The sequence below is a fragment of the Carcharhinus amblyrhynchos genome, chromosome 3 (genome assembly GCF_965287045.1).
Source record: "Carcharhinus amblyrhynchos chromosome 3, sCarAmb.v2.hapA, whole genome shotgun sequence".
Classification (NCBI taxonomy): domain Eukaryota; kingdom Metazoa; phylum Chordata; class Chondrichthyes; order Carcharhiniformes; family Carcharhinidae; genus Carcharhinus; species Carcharhinus amblyrhynchos.
In genome coordinates this window covers 40,659,267-40,677,860 of record NC_137326.1, presented here as the reverse complement: position 1 = coordinate 40,677,860, position 18,594 = coordinate 40,659,267, and the positions used below count along the sequence as shown (strand labels likewise).

General features: G+C 41.6%; 1 protein-coding gene across 2 annotated transcripts in view; it reads left to right on the top strand.

Moving 5' to 3' along the window:
- LOC145339010 (FERM domain-containing protein 4B-like) overlaps positions 1-18,594 on the top strand; it is a 317,833-nt gene that overhangs the window by 165,281 nt on the left and 133,958 nt on the right. For both annotated transcript variants that reach the window (XM_080183444.1, XM_080183436.1), the window contains exons 2-4: positions 2,482-2,547; positions 8,592-8,686; positions 16,229-16,321. In XM_080183444.1, the coding sequence (XP_080039570.1) occupies positions 2,482-2,547; positions 8,592-8,686; positions 16,229-16,321 (254 nt within the window). The remainder of the gene's footprint in view (positions 1-2,481; positions 2,548-8,591; positions 8,687-16,228; positions 16,322-18,594) is intronic.

Here is an 18,594-nt window from a genome sequence, read left to right as displayed (position 1 = left end):
TGCACTGTAGGGACTCTTTGATAATTACACACTCAAGTAGTGCATTCTGGAATCTTATCATTGTAGAAGTGTTTCAATGTCAAGACATACAACACTAAGGACCAAGTGCTGGAAGATGCGATTAAAATAGATGGTTTGCCTTTGACTGGCGTAGACACGATGGGCCGAAGGCCCTTTTTCTGTGCTATGTATCTCTATGACTCTATGCAATGATGGAAAATTTGGCACATAATGCTGCAGCATTGTTACCTCCTACTTTGACCATATTTACTCATAGTTGGATAGATATTCATAGTGGCACATTTGATAGCGACTTCTGGGAAGAATTTCTGAAAATAGTGCCAACTGTCGAGCAGGTAGAATGCCACCCTGGCCAATTTTCTTCCTACAGATTTGCCCAAGTTCACGAGATAGTTGGGACAAATATGCCACCTGGGGTAAACAGATAGAGATCAATGACATCAATAAATGATGGCAGCACAGTGGATAGCACTGCTGCTTCACAATGCCAGGAACTTGGGTTCAGTTCCCAGCTTGGGTCACTGTGTGGATGCTGCATATTCTCCCCATGTCTATGTGGGTTTCCTCTGGGTGTTCCAGTTTCTTCCCAAAGTCCGAAAGACATGCTGGTTAGGTGCATTGATTATGCTAAATTCACCTTCAGTATACCCAACTAGAGGATTTTCACAGTAACTTAATTACAGTATTAATGTAAACCTACTTGTGACACTAATAAATAAACTTCAATGTTGATTTTTCTTTTCTCTTTTAATCCTCCCTAACCCAGGGCACTGAAATTAATTGTTGTGTACTCACAATACCACCCACTGGTAGAGATTTGCTAATTCAGCGCAGATTAAATATGAGGATCCTTTCTGAATCAGCATCAGATTGTGCAGTGCAATTAAACTAACCCATTGTGGTCATTTGAGCTTTTTTAAAAAATTATAAATAGCAAGTGTTGGGTTATAAAGTGACCATTGATTGATAGCTAGAAATATCGTGTCCCTTTCCCAAATTGTGGATTCTGTTTGAACCACACTTTTACTTGATTTGATATGATTTAATATTGTCACATGTATTAACATACAGTGAAAAGTATTGTTTCTTCTGCGCAATATAGATAAAACATACCATTCATAGAGAAGGAAATGAGAGGGTGCAGAATGTAGTGTTACAGTCATAGCTAGCTATAGAGAAAGATCAAGTCAATGCAAGGTAAGGTACGTCCATTCAAAAGCCTGACAGCAGAATCTGTTCTTGAGTCGGTTGGTACGTGACCTCAAACTTTTGTATCTTTTTCCCAACGGAAGAAGGTAGAAGAGAGAATGTCCAGGGTGCATGGAGTCCTTAATTATGCTGACTGCTTTGCCGAGGCAGCGAGAAGTGTAGACAGAGTCAATGGATGAGAGGCTGGTTTGCTTGATGGATTGGACTACATTCACAACCTTTTGTAGTACCTTGCGGTCTTGGGCAGAGCAAGCTGTGATACAACCAGAAAGAATGCTTCCTATGGTGCATCTGTAAAAGTTGGTGAGAGTCTTCTGTAGTGGCATACTCATTCAGGCTGGTCCCAGAGTTTTTAAATACTGACAAGTCCCCTGACTCCAAGCAGCTCCATAGGAGATCATCCGATACCTCAGACCAACATTGCACAACTTTCTTTGATGGATTCTCCCACTTCAGTTTTTGCTTGTAAGCCAGGAGCAGGAGCACAGCCTCGTGGTCTGATTTGCCAAAGTTTAGGCAGGTGATAGAGCGGTAGGCATGTTTGATATTTGTGTAGCAGTGGTCTAGGATGTTTGGGCCTCTGGTGGAACAGGAGACATGTTGGTGGTAACTTGGTAGTACGCTCTTGAACTTGGCCTGATTGAAGCTGATTGGCAGTTAGTAAAATAACTATGCATTTTATGTAGGAATATTTGGAGATGGAATTGCAGGGCAATATCATTTGACAGTACAAAGTAAATAATTCACTGATTAATGCCTGCAGCTCAGACCATTTGTGAACGTCAAATAAAATGCAAACTAGCACGAAGATACAGGTGCATCAGAATGGACATGGAAAATTCCAGAATGCACAGTTCCAAAATCTCTGCATAATTAACTGTTTCTACTTGGCTATCCTTCAATAGAACAGGTAGCCCTTTATTCTGTTTACTCATCTGTTTGTACTTAATAGATTTTTAAAAAGTACAGTCCTACACGCACGCATGAAGAAGCTGACAAGATACATTGAGCAACTTCCTGCATAGAAAGAAAAGGATTCTTAAAATATGTAATCTTTCACATGCATCTTAATAACTAATTTATACTTGGAGATTTTAAAAGATTATTATTAGAAATGTGTTAAAATTGGATCATCTTCTTCATGCTAGGAGACAATTGGGTAAGATATGGTCCATTCTCAGGTATGCTGCAATAATTTGCGACATAATGCAGTTTGTTGATCAATCTGATGCACTTTTTTTTGCCTTACAGATGACAGAGGGCAGACACTGTCAGGTGAACCTCCTAGATGGCAGAAAATTGGAACTACTGGTTCAGGTAAGATCTGCCAGATGAACACGTGCAACAAACAAATTAGCTAATATTTCAAAAAATCCTCATCAATTTTAATGGAATTCTAAACACATTTTTTAAAATTATTAGCACTATCCTACAATCAAGAATATTCACGTAGAATCACTCGTATTCACTTTATATATCACATGTTACAAATTAGATGAAATAACCAAACAGTAGGAGAGGGGATAATAATTACAAAACAGGCAGAGTTCAGCAGCACCGCAGAAGTTGCTTTTTAACATTCCCTCTCATTTCGAAGATTATCTTTGTTATCTGAAACACATTCCCACATTGTTTTAATGCTGTTGACTTTTGTGTAGGTCCTTGTGCTGTATATGATCTTTGATAATCCTTGGAAGAAAATTATCAACTCCAATTCATGAAGAATTGACATTTTTCTTCAAATGGCCAGCTTAATTGCGGTTTTTAATTATGTATATCTTAAAGTTTTAACAACAATACCTTTATCTGGAAAATTTGTTGAGGTGTATTGCATAATAGTTCAAAATTGGTATTTTTAAAATGCACTTCAGATCAGTTTCTTTTAAAACACTACCATAAAGTCAACTACACTGTCCATTACAGGTTATAATTATAGTGTACATTTCCATTTCATATCAAGCGTCCTTTGGTGCACTCAGCCTGAAGGGTTTTACATATTTTCCAGCCCCTCCATGACAGGAAGGCTGAAGATGGTTGCCTTTTCCCATTGAATCTTTGTGCCCCAATCTTAGGTGTACCCCTCTCTGTGTGTGTGTGTGTGTGTGTGTGTGTGTGTGTGTGTGTGTGTGTGTGCTTGGAATGCTATATAGCTTGTTATGCTATCCTGTACACCCACCAGACAAATAAATAAATGCTGACCTCTATGAATCACGTCATGCATGATTCAATGTGGAAAAATATGGGTTTAACTTGACATTTCCAACAGTCCCATTATTTCATTTTCGTCAGACATTTAACTGAGCAAGTAAGAATGATGCTTTTCTTTCCTCAAAGGAAGACTGTGGCAAAACTGAAATGCGTCATCAGACAAATCTACCCAGACTAATCCACATTTTTCCAGTAGCCTGTTATAGAATAGCACTGGATGAAACGCCAGCACGCACTAACATATACACCTCCAGTCAGGAAAACAGTGGTCAGCAACACAAAATGACTTCAATTCATATCCAGTAGAAATTTTTGCTCAAATTAATTTGCTTGACCTAAACCCTCCAAAGACAGTGGATAAATGCATTTCATTCTGTGCCACTAGGCCACATAATGAAAGAAATCAAAGAATTCAGCCCAAGTTTGTACTCTGGGAACTTTTTTTGGTTATTACAATGGCCAGGATTTTCCAGTCCTGTTTCCATCAGGCAGGTTCAGCACTTGGAGCGGAAAATCACACGAGATGTTCAAATCGCATTTCACATTGATATAAAAGCGTGACGTCATTCGCCACCACCCCCAACCACTGCCTCCCCCACTGCCATCAGTGATGTGACACATTTCCCCACATTCAGTGTCAAGAGTATAATTTCCATACGTTATCGTATTATTATCAGGCCTCAATGGCTGAATCATCCTCTCCCATAAGAAAATCCACTCGAGGCTTGATGGCGGAGCAATGTGAATCACGGCGAGTCTCCTAAGGTGTGCACCTGGCATGCAGACATCCAGAGAGCTCAACAGGTTTTTGTAACACAGCGGGCCAGGAGACTGTTTCAAGGGTTCCCCTCTGGGCACCGCGGCCTCCACGCATCTACGGCAGCTGGATTTTCGGCGCAGAGCTACATACATTATGTAAATCATAGAATCGTAGAATCACACAACACAGAAGTGGCCCTTCAGCCCATCAAGTCCGCATCAACCCATTAGAAGCACCTGAACTCCCACCTAATCCCATCTGCCAGCTCTTGGCTCATAGTCCTGAATGTTATGATGTACCAAGTGCTCATCCAGATACTTTTTAAAAGGGGTTGGAAGGCCAGCGATGGAAAGGGTTGCGGGGCTGGCCAACAATCAAGCTGGCCAGCGACCGGGAGGCTGGCAATGCGGGCTTATTGTACATGTACCAATTTTGGCGCAGACAGATCAGCACATATGCAGTGGCCCTCTTAGCGCTTCAGCGGGAATACTAATTCTCAATGAGATTTACGCTAGTGCATTCGATAGTGCAAAGAGTGTAGGAGATTCATTTTGAAACTCCCACTGAAAAAGCCAACATGATTTACTCCAGTTTTTATGTGTGTTCGACACTTAGAATGTTTTTGCGAGCATTGTCGCCCAAATGTCTATCTGAAAATGTTTTATTATTTCACAGTTAGTGTGCAAATGGACTGATTTGAGACAAAATTCTACTTAAATAATTTGAAAGAAATTGGATATTTTGGCAGGCAAGCATTGATAAAATTCTGCGCTTAGGGAGGGATTAACTCTGATTTTCACATGAGTGGAAGCACCTAGATTGAACAAGGGAGAATTCCACCCTAGTGCAGTGGTGGGCAGTTCTGGTGGCCTCTGGCCAGAATGTATAAATAATTATGTACAGGCAAAAGGGAGGTGATGGCCTGGTGGTATTATCGCTAGACTATTAATCCAGAACTCAACAAATGTTCTGGGGACCCGGGTTCGAATCTCACCATGGTAGGTGGTGGAATTTGAACTCGAGGGAAAAAATACCTGAAATTAAGAATCTATCAATGACCATGAAACCATTGTCAATTGTCAGATAAACCCATCTGGTTCACTAATACCCTTTAGGAAAGGAAATCTGCCATCCTTACATGCTGTGGCTCTAGAGCTGCAGCAATGTGGTTGACTCTCAACTGCCCTCTGAGCAAGGGCAACTTGGGATGGGCCATAAAGTCTCAGTGTGACCCATGTTCCATGAATGTATTTTTAAAAAAGTTCCCCTTTGAATCTCCTGTAGTCCAGAAGCTGATTTATCTGTCCAGAGTCAGTTGACGGGTTCGAAGATCTTAGCGCCAACAATTTCATACATCCCATGATTCACACCAGCTAGTCTGACTGTTTAGAGATTAGGGCACCCTTTATTCATATTGGTTTGCAAAAGAGGAAGTGAAACCATTTAACCCATTTGAGGCAGCCACAGTTATCAATCAAGCTTAGAATTTTTGTAACATTATGGTTAGAAGCAATGGGGATACTTGAGATGCACTCAAGCATGAAGCGAAAGGTAAATAAACATAACTGATGGGAGGCTGAGTAGAAATCCATTTTGAGCTATTTATTGAAGTCTATTTCAAACCGCTGCACTATAGAATTGAAAGAGATCAAAGGTTTTCAATGGAATAGAGAGGGTTCCAAAGCATTTGAGCTTTCTAGGAAGGCTCAGAGACTTCAAATAAAAGCTCTGGGCAAATATTGGGGTTGAGTGAACAGTTTTGGAAGAGGGAACCCCCCCTTGAAATTAATATCTTTCCTCTGTCATGGGACTTCAAAGGGGTCTGCTCACATCTGCAGCTTCTGACAGAGTGAAAGAGAAACCTTTAATGCAGAATGGAGTGCTGCTGTGATGGAACTGTCTGCCAGGTGACCAAGAAGCATGGAGATTAAAGTGACCTAGCCACTTCAAATCTTTTACAAATGACAGGCAGGAATGAAAATGTTGATCAAAGAGCTGCGTGAAATCATCATGCCAGGAGTGATCCTCAGGTCTGCCATGGCTAGGAAGGAGCAGTCCAGCCACGGGACCCCAATCCCCGGGACAGTACTGAGACCAACTCTTTGCCCCAAGCCTGAGTCCTTGGTGGACTCCCTCTCTGAAGCCTGGCAAATATCTACTGTTGTCATTGCCAGCAACAAAGCCTGCTTGGTGCAGCTCCCACAAGGGAGGTGGGTGAATGGCCAGAGGGCATTGAATTGGACTTCAAGCCCACTATTGAGATTTCAAACAGGAATTTTGAAAAATAATTGGTTTACTGCCTGTTCTGGACAGGAACTTGATCAGGGCCAATGAGGCAGGTCAGGTGAATCCGAATAGCCTTAATGTACAGTGGGAATCCTGATTTGTTTGACTGATGCCCCACTCAGCAGTGGTAACGGGATTCCCACCCATGGCAAACAGGACCAGTGAATCCCTTCCTTAGTCTCAAAAACAGAATTCCGTCCTTTGTGTCCTATCACAACTTGCCTTCCTAGATACCTTCAAATCATCAGCAAATATAATACTGAGTCCCCTCACCAAGGGAAGACTCAGCGTTGATCACTGTGACATGTCACTAGTTAGTTTGCCAACTTGAAACAGATCTGTTCATTCCAATGCTGTTTTCCTGTCAGTCAATCCTCTATCTATGCTATTGTATTACCAACACCAGAAGATGTTATCCTGAGTCTTATACCTTTCATGTTGGACCTTATCAAATGCCTTTTGGAAAGTCAAATACAATAAATCTACTGCTTCTCTTTTATCCACCCTAGTTACTACATCCCCAAAGAATTCTAATAAATTTGTCAAAAACAATTTCCCTTTCATTCAGTCAAGCAGAGTCAACTTGGTTTAACTATGATTTTCTAACGACTTCCTGAATAATGGATTCTTGCATTTTCCTTACATCTTCCTTGCGGTTTCCTCCAGGCGCTCCGGTTTCCTCCCACACCCCAAAGATGTGATCTTAGGCTGATTGGTTTTACCAAATTGGCACTATTCTCCCCTGAATTTGGCTAAGTTAGGGGTTCCATTCGTAGACACGCAGGGTAGAATAGGTGTAGGATGATGCGGTGGCGCAGGCTCGTTGGGCCGAAGGGCCTGTTTCCCGTGCTGGGTTGTTCTTTGTTCTTAACAAATCTTGTGGCCTATAGTTTTCTGCTTTCTGTCTCCCTCCTTTCTTAAGTAGAGGTGTAATCTTTAATTTTTAAAGTAATTTAGCAATTTTAATAGTTTCCCTACCTACCTTGATCTGTCTAGAAGATTACAACCGATGTATCCGATATCATAAGAACATAAGAAATAGGAGCAGGAGTAGGCCATCTAGCCCTTCGAGCCTGCCCCGCCATTCAATAAGATCATGGCTGATCTGAAGTGGCTCAGTTCCACTTTCCTGCCTTCTCCCCAGAACCCTTAATCCCCTTGCCTATCAAAAACCCATCAACCTGTGTCTCAAGTATATCTAGCGAGGCAGCCTCCACCACTTCAACGGGCAGAGAATTCCAGAGATTCACCACCCTTTGAGTGAAGAAGATATCGCTGCAGCCACTTCTTTTAAGATCCAAGGATGCAGGTCATCAGGCCCAGGAGACTTGTCAGCTTTTAGTCCCACTAGTTTTCCTCCTAATTTCTCTCCAGTGAACATGATTGCTTTAAATTCCTCCTTCCCTTTTGTCGCTTGATTTTCTTGATTTTAATTGGAATGCTTTTATTTTTCATTGTGAAGTTAGACACAAAATAGTTGTTCAGTGTCTCTACAGTTTCCTCATTTCCTCAGTCACATCATTACTGTCATGCAGTTGAGAAGCCAATATGTTGGTGGATCATGTAACGATGCCCCATGTCTATTTTCAGGCTGTGTCCAATATCTAACCCCTCCTCCTGGCTATCCCCCAGTGATGTTTCCACAAACAGTTCAAAAACTAAAGGATTAGAGTATTATAGATTGCATTGTGATATTTTATGTATTAGTTCCACAATCAAAGGCAGATAAAATGGGGAAGGCAGTATCACCCCATCCTAACTAATCCATTCATCTTATTCTATAATGATTCCAAGCTGTACCCCACTTTGAAGTCCATTTCTCCATTTAACTGTGCTTGACATTGAAATATGATATAATGGTGAGAGTGGCAGTAGAAGATAAATAGATTTGAAAGAATGGAAAGGAGAGCAAAACCAAGAGGAAACATACGGTTTTTCTGAAAGTACATTGTATGGGGGAGGGAGTGAAACAGAATTGTACTTTTTGCAGATTTGTGTTAACAACAATCATGAATTTAAACCAGCCTCATGCACTGTTTACAAAACAATCATTTATGAAATGTTCTTAATTTATTCCAAGCTGACCGAAATTTATGTTGCATTATAGCCAAAACTTTTGTCTCGGGAACTGCTGGATCTGGTGGCATCTCATTTTAACCTCAAAGAGAAGGAGTACTTTGGAATAACGTTTATTGATGACACGTAAGTAGAACATTCCCATACTAAACTACTACAACATACAGAAGTGGTGGCACATTACAGATAAAGGCAAAATACTGAAATCTGAAACAAAAAAATAGAAAATGTTGGAGAAACTAAACAGATCCAACAGCATTTGTAGAGAGGGAATAGAGCCAACATTTCGAGTTTGGATGACCCTTCATCAGATTTGGGGGCCCTGACGAAAGGTCATCTGGATTTGATACGTTGGCACATTACTGAAATGGCTTGGCTGTTTGGTGCAGTTCAGTGCTGGAACTAGTTCAGATAGGAATTTGGAACGTGCAACCAAAATCCTTATCTTTCCAGGAATAATATCAGGATTAAACTGGAAATATTAGAAGCTAAGTCTTGGAATGAATCCATCCACAGACTATATTTATTATTAACTTATATTACTAGTTGGAAACAAGTTACTCTGTTTCGATATTGCACTGCAAACTATGTAGTTGTTTCATTGATAACACTGCTAGTTGTGTCAAAGTGTCAAGGAACAATAGCATGTCTAACTTGAACAAATATGAATAAAAATAGCTTCTAATCTTATCAGCATGTTTGTGTAAGGACTGTCACATTTACTGAACAGCAGCTAAAAATATTCTTCATTTCTGAAGAGTTCTCTTTGCCCCTTTGATTAAATGCATCAACTTGGTGAGCTAATAATGCAATATTTACCAAACAATCTTATTTTATTTCTGGTATAGACATTGGTACAATTTAAGGGGAGATAGTAGCATATTTGTTAAGTCACTGAGTTAGAAATTCAGAGGGCCCAGGCTATTGATCTGGAAACACAAGCTCAAATCCCACCACAGCAACTTAAAAGTTCAATTGGAATTGAAAACTAGGCTTGGTACTAATGACCATGACACTATCATTGACTGTTGCAAAAATCCATCTGAATTACTGATGTCCTTTGGGGAAGGAAATGTTCCATCCTTACCTTTTCTGGCCTACATATGATTCCAGACTCATAGCAATGTGGTTGACTCTGAACTGTCCTCTGGCTTGTTAGGGCATTTCATTCAGTGGTACCAAACCATTACATTAAAATCGGACTGCAGTGATTCAAGAAGGCAGTTTATCACCACCGTCTCAAGAACAATTAAGGATGGCCAACAAGTGCTGGCCTTTCCAGTGACACCAACCTCTTGTGAAATGATAATTAAAAAAAGGTTTTTGTACCTTGATTAAAAGCAGGCTGCAAGTATACTTGTTTGCACGTAGTGTTTTGCATTAGCTTATATGTTCCACAACTTCCATTTTTAATCAAAGGAAGTAAATACTAGTTCAATTAAACATGTCAGCATTTCTACATTGGGAGAAGGCTCCCAAGGGAGAAAAGTTTGGAGAAGGGTTTCTTTTGAATCAAAAGAAAGGATGACTGAACAAACCTGTAGAGCAAATATTAGTTTGAGGCCTTTAATAATGCAAATCAACTATTTAAGTATCTATGCATATTCAAATATTTAAAGTTTATCTACCAGTCACGAGTTGGCTTACATCAACACTGCAATAAAGTTACTGTGAAAATCCTCTTGGCACCACACTCTGGCACCTGTTTGGGTACACTGAGGGAGAATTTACCATGGTTAATGCACCTAGTAAGCACATCTTTCAGACTGTGGAAGGGAATGGGAGCACCAGGAGAAAACTCACGCAAACACAAGGAGAACGTGCAGCTTCCACACAGACAGTGAGCCAAGCCGGGAATCGAACCTGGTGCTTGGTGCTGTGAGGCAGCAGTGCCAACCAATGCGCCAATGTGCCATCCATTCACTAGCCAGATTAGATTCAAACTATACAAAATACGAGTTAGAAAATTGCACGCGACCACGTAAGATAGTCTGTGTTAGCGCCAAAGAAACTGGTACTTGAACTGAAACAGCATCATTTAGAAATTGCTGAGTAAAGTCTGTCACATTGATAAACATGATGATTAATGAATAAAGCTCATTCTTGCTGCATGCAGTTGAGCAGTGAATATTTTGACAAAATTCAATTGATGCCACGTTGCTCTTTGTCATATATGCTAGATTAGATTGGCATTATGCTATTATGAGAAGGTCCTGTGGCACCATGGCAGCATTTCAACCTCTGGACCAGAAGCTCCTGGTTCAAGTACAACTTGTTGGTCACAGAAGGAGTGCTCATAACACAGTTCAACAGGCTAACAGTCAGCTCAGGAATTCTTCTGACACTCTCCCACTATTCCGCAGAGGGAAAAAAGTGTGTGCGCAAAGATACACTAAAAAGAATACTATTACATATGTGCAAACAGTAAAATCACACAAACACTTCCATGTTACAAGATTTCACCATTCTGTATCTAAAAATAACATGAGACTGAACTAACATAATTAGTTTTTACAAAGCGTAGTGATGTACTGCAATGATCTGGTGGATTTGAACATTAGGGCATTTCCTTTGAGTGTATTTGCAGTGCACACCCTCGTTTATGCTGGTGCCATATGAGCTCACCAGAATAACAAATATAAACTTGAACAATGTTCCACAGAGCTGAGAGAATAATTTACTGGAAAAATGAATACTCCTTAGAGGCCATTGGTCTGATATTTAATGATATTTTGACTTGTAGTATTTAATTTTCACTGATGTTATAAAGCATAAGACTAAATTGGACACATTTTCCTGCAAGGATCAATTAATCTGCTTGAAGAGTGTTCTGGTAAAATGCCCTTATCAACAACCCATCCCCTATTCCAGTGGTTTTGGGTCTTAGTCAAGACTGTAACTTTGTTGCTGTCAAGTTTGACACAATGAATTTTCAAACAGTTGTTAGTTTTGTGATTCATATTCAGGTTAAAAAATATAGCCGGGGTCGAGACTCAATAATACTTCATCCTGGAACTGGCACTGTGGGAAAGTGTGAAATTCTACACACCCATTTCTCTCAACAGTTGGGATTGAAAAGCTGAAAAAGGGAGGAATCCAACTTGGAACCAACTTGGAATAAAAACAGGATGCAAAAAAACAGGCATGCAGAAGCTGTACCCCATGTTAACATTGTACAATACATTATCTTGCACACCATCTTGTTCTTAGAAATGCCAGGCGTCTCTGGAAACCATTCAACCCTCAGTTTATTTCTTGTGATCCCATTCAAAACAGACCCAAAGCCCAACATTTGTTGTTTTTTTTAAAACATAACTTATGCAGCATTCTGAAGGTAAAGCCACTTTGTAATTTCCATCAGAGTCATAGAGGTTTACAGCATGGAAACAGGCCCCTTGGCCCAACTTGTCCATGCCACCTTTTTTTAATGACTTGCCTGTGCTTGGCTCATATCCCTCTATACCCATCTTTCCCATGTAACTGTCTAAATGCTTTTTAAAAGACAAAAATGTATCCATCTCTCTACTACCTCTGGCAGATTGTTCCAGACACTCACCACCCTCTGTGTGAAAAAATTGCCCTTCTGGATCCTTTTGTATCTCTCCCCTCTCACCTTAAACCTATACCCTCTGGTTTTAGACTCCCCTGCCTTTGGGAAAAGATACTGGCTATCTAACTAGTCTATGCCCCTCATAGAGCTCAATAAGATCACTTCTAAGCCTTCTATGCTCCAGAGGAAAAAGTCCCAGTCTATCCAGCCTCTCCTTATAACTCAATCCATCAAGTCCTGGTAGCATCCTGGTAAATCTCTTCTGCATTCTTTCTAGTTTAATAATATCATTTATATAATAGGGTGACCAGAACTGAACACAGTATTCCAAATGTGGCCTCACCAATATCTTGTACAACTTTAACAAGATGTCTCAACTCCTGTATTCAGTGTTCTGACCAATGAAACCAAGCATGCTGAATACCTTCTTCACCACTCTGTTCACCTGTGAGTTCACTTTCAAGGAGCTATGAACCTGTACCCCGAGATCTCTTTGTTCTATAACTCTCCCCAACACCCTACCATTAGCTGAATTAGTCCTGTCCTGGCTCGATCTACCAAAATGCATCATCTCGCATTTATCTAAATTAAACTCCATCTGCCATTCATCAGCCCACTGGCCCAATTGATCAAGATCCCATTGCAATCCAAGATGTCCACTATGCCACCAACCTTGCAATCATTTGCAAACTTACAACTGCAAAGCGTTGTATTTATTGATTCTATTGCAACGCCCTCCTTGGGCGTGATTTTGGCAACCAAAATTCGCAACAAGTTTGTCATAATGTTAGAAATTAATTCTACTTTCCTGTATGGGATGAGTGAAGTTTTTCCTGGAATTTGATAGCTCTGTGCTCTCCTTGACAATGATAGCACAGGTCTGAACGCTCACAGGAGATTAGCAATGTTCCTAAAATAGCTGCCTCTGTTGGCTCACATGATGCAAAGCACACAATTAATTTCACTTAAAGGAACTTCTAGCTAGTTAATGCATTCTTGGTAAATGTGCATTCATAACAGCTGCTGAGACTCAAAAGTTTCCTCCTTCTATTTTAATAACTGTGAAGTCATACAAGACGTCAGCCCCCATTGTGGGAAAAGACACTTGCTCTGTTAGCACCTACTTGCTGCAATTCGGCACTGTTTGTTTAATGGGTTTTCCCGCTAGTCTGAGTGCAGCCTTTGTCTTGGCCCTGTTGATCTTGGCAAAGGACCATGGGAGAATCCTGTTTTAAACTCTGGAAGGTGGAAGATTATTCCCTAATTTCCTGTAAAACTGAACAAGTTAATGATGCTCATCTTGCAGCTGGCTGGCAAACCAACCGCCCCACCACCGCCCCCCCCCCCCCCCCATCACAAATGTTTTACTGTAATATGCTAATCATGTGTAGCTGGGAGTAACTCCATTCTCAAATATATCACAGCACTATTTAAATGGTCTGCAAAAATGAGCCTCCTGTGGGGATAACGATTCTACTTTGCAATTAAAATGAGATAAATTAATACATTACTTTGAGCGATGTGTAATGGCTCTCGCCATTATTATTTTACCATCTCGTGGTGCTGCAAGTTATGGAGGAAGGAGAATGCTAATTTTTGAATATTGAGGCACCTGTTTCCTGCATGAAAATAACTTGTTTTGCCATCCAAAAATAATTGAATATTGTGAAATACATTCATAGTAAATTCTCGAGACACGCAGTCAGGGGCGGCACAGTGGTTAGCACTGCTGCCTCACAGAACTAAGGACCCGGGTTCAGCTCTGGCCTCCGGTGACTGTCTGACTGTGGACTTTGCACATTCTCCCCATGTCTGTGTGGGCTTCCTCCGGGTGCTGCAGTTTTCTCCCACGCTCCAAAGATGTGTAGGTTTTCCATGCTAAGTTGCCTCTTAGTGTCCTAGGGATGAGTGGCTTAACGGGGTAAATACGTGAGGTTATGGGGATAGGGCCTGGGTGGGATTGTTGTTGGTGCAGGCTCAATGGGCTGAATGGCCTCCTTCTGTACTGTACTATGATTTTATTAAAATATCACATCAGAGCATTTCAGCAATATTGGGCTGAAATGAAAATATCAAATTTATGCGACTCATTAAGGGTGGGATTTCCCAGCCGCGCTTGTTCTGAAACCGGAATATCCCATCTGAAGTCAACAGATCTTTCCATGGTCTGCCCTTCACCCGCTCCGATTCCCGCGGCAGGTGGATCAGAAAGTTCACCCCTTAGTGGTATTTGTAACATTACACCCATGCCGAAAACTGTAAACTTGGTGGAATTTGTATTTGGGTGATGGGAATCCACTTTAGTGACATGTCATTCGAGGAACTGTTAACTTCTATTTGAAAATCTTTGGGGAATTTAAATATCTGCTAATCTTCAGCTTGTAATGAACAGCAATCCATTGTTCACGTGTAGGCACATTGTCACATAGGTTCTATGCCAAAGAAACAAATCCAATTCCAAGTTATTTAAAAAGACTGACTGGGCAAAGGGTAACTTACCCGGCTGTGAAATCTATCTGTCAAATTCAATGGCAGCTATTATACTAAGGGTGTGCTTAATTATGCTGTCTCCAGTATTGTTATCTCACACCACTGAAGAAAAATGACAACAGCAGCTCAATCACAGTGCGTTTGCCATGTTCTTCAATAAACCAATTCATGTCTTTAGAACAAAAGGACCACCTGTGGCAGGACTCATTCTGAAACATCGTTACTATGCCAACCACCAAAACTGTAGTATTTCCATTCAGTAGACTTGTTTTCAAAAACTTTACAATAGCTGAACTATTCCTGGTACATTGTAGTATAATGGTGTTACTGTTTAAACGTATCATTTGGTTTAGTGAGTTTATTTTACTTGTGAGAAACACTGAGTAACTTATTTCCAAGGGTAATCCAATTCAATAAAACCAGGACTGTCTAAGTACTTGAAGCCACAAATTGCTGACACGAACAGAACTGGAGCGTTAGTCAGTGTTCTGAAAACAGCATTCTGAAATTTGAAATAAGAACAGAAAGTGCTGGAAGTACTCTGGCAGCATCTGCATCTGGCAGAATTCTCCCAGAAAATTTGTAAGTGCCGTAACAGCGAGAATAATGGTGGGATCCACGCTTGTCTCTCAGGCACGCTCCACATGGCACTCCTCTCTCACACAGTAACTGTTTTGGAGAGTTGGGAATTTAGTGCCAGTACAGGTGGAGGTGAGGCTGCAACCCTAAACACACCAGTGATCCTGGCTTCAAGGTGCTCAGGTACCGTTTCACAAGGGCACCCCATCTCACAGTGCACTGGGAGAACCCCTCCCTCCCCCCATGGACATAGGGACCCCCCCTTGTCAGTGACATGTTGCCCTACCCGCCTCACCAACATGGACTGTTGCCACTGGGGGTCCCCCTGCCTATCCCCTGACATGCATCACCTTCAAGATCCACCCTTGCACAACCCTCTCCACTGCCAGGCTGTCTAGTGGCCACTGCCAGGCACTGTCAGCATTCCAGGTGAGCACTACCTGATGGGAACTGCCCGCCCATGCGCTGACCCCAGGCGCTTCAGTGTCCCCCAGAGTCTCCCGGCATGAACATCATGCCAAGTACCCGCCTGTGGAGACCAGTAGTGATTATTGACATTATCGCGTTGTGCCCAAAGCTCAGAGAATTCTGTACACCGGGATAGGGCTACGTACAGTTAAATGCTACTTTAAATATGCTCATTAGGGCCAGGAGAATCGCAAACTGTCGGGAGCTAAATTGATTTTTAGGTCCACATGCTACTCTCTGGGGCGATGTGATCTGCTAAAGGTGAGGCGAGGTCAGAGAATTGCCCGCAGAGTTAACATTTTGAATGGTAAATGACTTATTCTTCAGAATCTTCTTCAATTCCAGCATTTTGTTTTTGTTTGATTTCCAGTATCCCCAATAATTTAGTTTTATCCTGAAATTAAAACCTATAGTCCATTAGACATGTCTGGATGCAGACAGAATGTGATCGCTTTGTTGCAATCAGGCAATTAGTCAGTAATAAAATGGCCATATGTAAAGTATCTAAAGAAAAACAACTACATCGTGATATAATTATTTATAAACTCCAAATTCTCTCAACCTTTTTATTTCCCCTATAGAGGTCAGAGTAACTGGCTGCAGCTGGATCGCAGAGTACTGGATCATGATTTGCCTAAGAAAACCGGACCAGTGGCCTTATTCTTTTCAGTCAAGTGAGTTTATTGGTATTGTGCTTAGAATTGAACGTGCATCACACAGCGAGAATACCTTTGAAAGTTGGTGATATTCTTGATTAAAGCGTCAACTTCACATTGTTAATGAAATGGAGAGTTGGAATGAGATAAGGGAGGTTGAGTAAGTAAAGGTAGTATTTTTTACTTTGGGTGTTCATAAAAATTCTGAACAGGAGCTTTCTGGATCCAGGTGCAGTAGTCTGATCCCACTGTAAAAATGACACCATCTACTGAATCTTACCGAAAAATGGCAGGAGTGTTGTTTCTGGCTAGAAAATCACTGTGTTTCTCGCTAGATCTAATGAGATCTCTCTAGATTTTATGACGCAGTCATGTAAGGAGGTGGGGTTTCAATATACTGGCAAAACCTGGCTGCTCAGAAATTGGGGCACCATCTTTAAAGGGCGCGATCATAACCTGAGTAAACCTCCCTCCTAAGCCACCGTGGAGGTTTCAGGGGCTACCCTTCTCATCCCCAGTTAGAGTCAGCACATCTCTAGCATCGCCCCCCCACCCCCGCCACAATTGAACATCAGCCAACAGCATATCTAAATGGATCCCCATCTGCCCCACCATAAGGCTCCCACTGGGGACTGCCCCTTGGCACTGGTTGGCATGATGTGGAGATGCCGGCGTTGGACTGGGGTGAACACAGTAAGAAGTCTGACAATACCAGGTTTAAGTCCAACCGATTTATTTGATAGTAAACTCACAAGCTTTCGAAAGTTTTGTGAGTTTACTATCAAATAAATTGGTTGGACTTAAGCCTGGTGTTGTCAGACTTCTTACTGGTTGGCACTACCAGGTTGGCAGGTTCACAGTGTGCCAAACTGGCAGTGCCAATGGGCAGTGCTAGGGGCATTGCCAGGCAACTGCCTCGGAATATCCCCCTCCCCCACTAGCTATAATTAGTGTTGTGCTCCCAGGGAGACCCCCACGACAGGTTCACATCTGTGTGAACTTGTTGTAAACGGTGTCGATATACAAGGGGGTCGGGGTGGGTGGTGGGCGTTTCTGGAAGACCCCAATCAGCAACATCTGAACTTTTCCAATGCCTCCTATCTTCTTCCAACACCAAGTTCACTGGAACAGAAATACCCCTTCTTTAATTTTTCTTGAAATAAACCAAAATGAGACAGCCCAGTGGTTATGGGATAGATGAGAATTGTCAAATGGGAAGAAAATAAGCACTGCATTATGATACTGCTACTATTGCCCAGAATTTGTCCCAGATTAGTAGTGTAACACAAGAATTAACACATCCCTCAGGAGTTGTTACTCCTTTTGCACATCCTTGTGGTGATTTGCCCTTTAAGGGCAACACACTAGAGTAAGGGTCAACTGGTCTGGGGATTCAGAGTGGGGAATTACCCGAGAGGGAACGGTTTTCCTAGTTCAGAGAATTGGCTGGAATTCCTGAAGATCGCTTGTTAATAAATCAATCAGTGTTCCAGCCCAGTCTCATTTAAGTACATCGGTGAATTCAACTACCATAACCTGCGAGGCTACAGATCAAATGCTGGAAAGTGGGATTCGGCTGGGTGTTTCTCAGCTGGCACAGACATGTTGTACCAAGTGACCTCTTTCCATGCTCTAAACCTTCTACGATGCTATGAATTCTTTCCCCCGGATGAGTGTCACATTATCTCTCCAGGCACAATATCGGTGGTGCTGGAGATTGCTCCCAGCTGGAGTACAGGGTGACAGCAAACCAATTTACTACTTGGGGCTAGAGTTATTCTCACTTACACAAAGATCATTTAAAAATCACATGTTTTATTGAACCCCTTTTAGCTTTGCCACCATAGAACTAGTTAGATCATGAACAGTGCACCCACTGCCTGTATACAGAGCCCTAATTTACATATCAAAAGGGCCTTTGCCTGAAACTGACTGGTCGTTCAGCCAAAGGCTTTAGGCCCCTTTAAAAATAAGGTAGCAATGCTGGCATTGGACTGGGGTGGGCACAGTAAGAAGTCTCACAATACCAGGTTAAAGTCCAACTGGTTTATTTGGAATCATGAGCTTTTGGAGTGCTGCTCCTTCATCAGGTGAGTGGACTTTAACCTGGTGTTGTGAGACTTCTTACTGTGCACTTTAAAAATGGCAGCGGCCAGAGTTAAGGTAAAAGATAATTATCCTCACTTGGTCTAAATTACACCTCTTGGGATAATATGGGAAAAGGGGGTTTGAGGATTGAATACTTGAATTCAATTCACTCTGTCTGTGTGTTCAAAAGATGCTTCAACAAT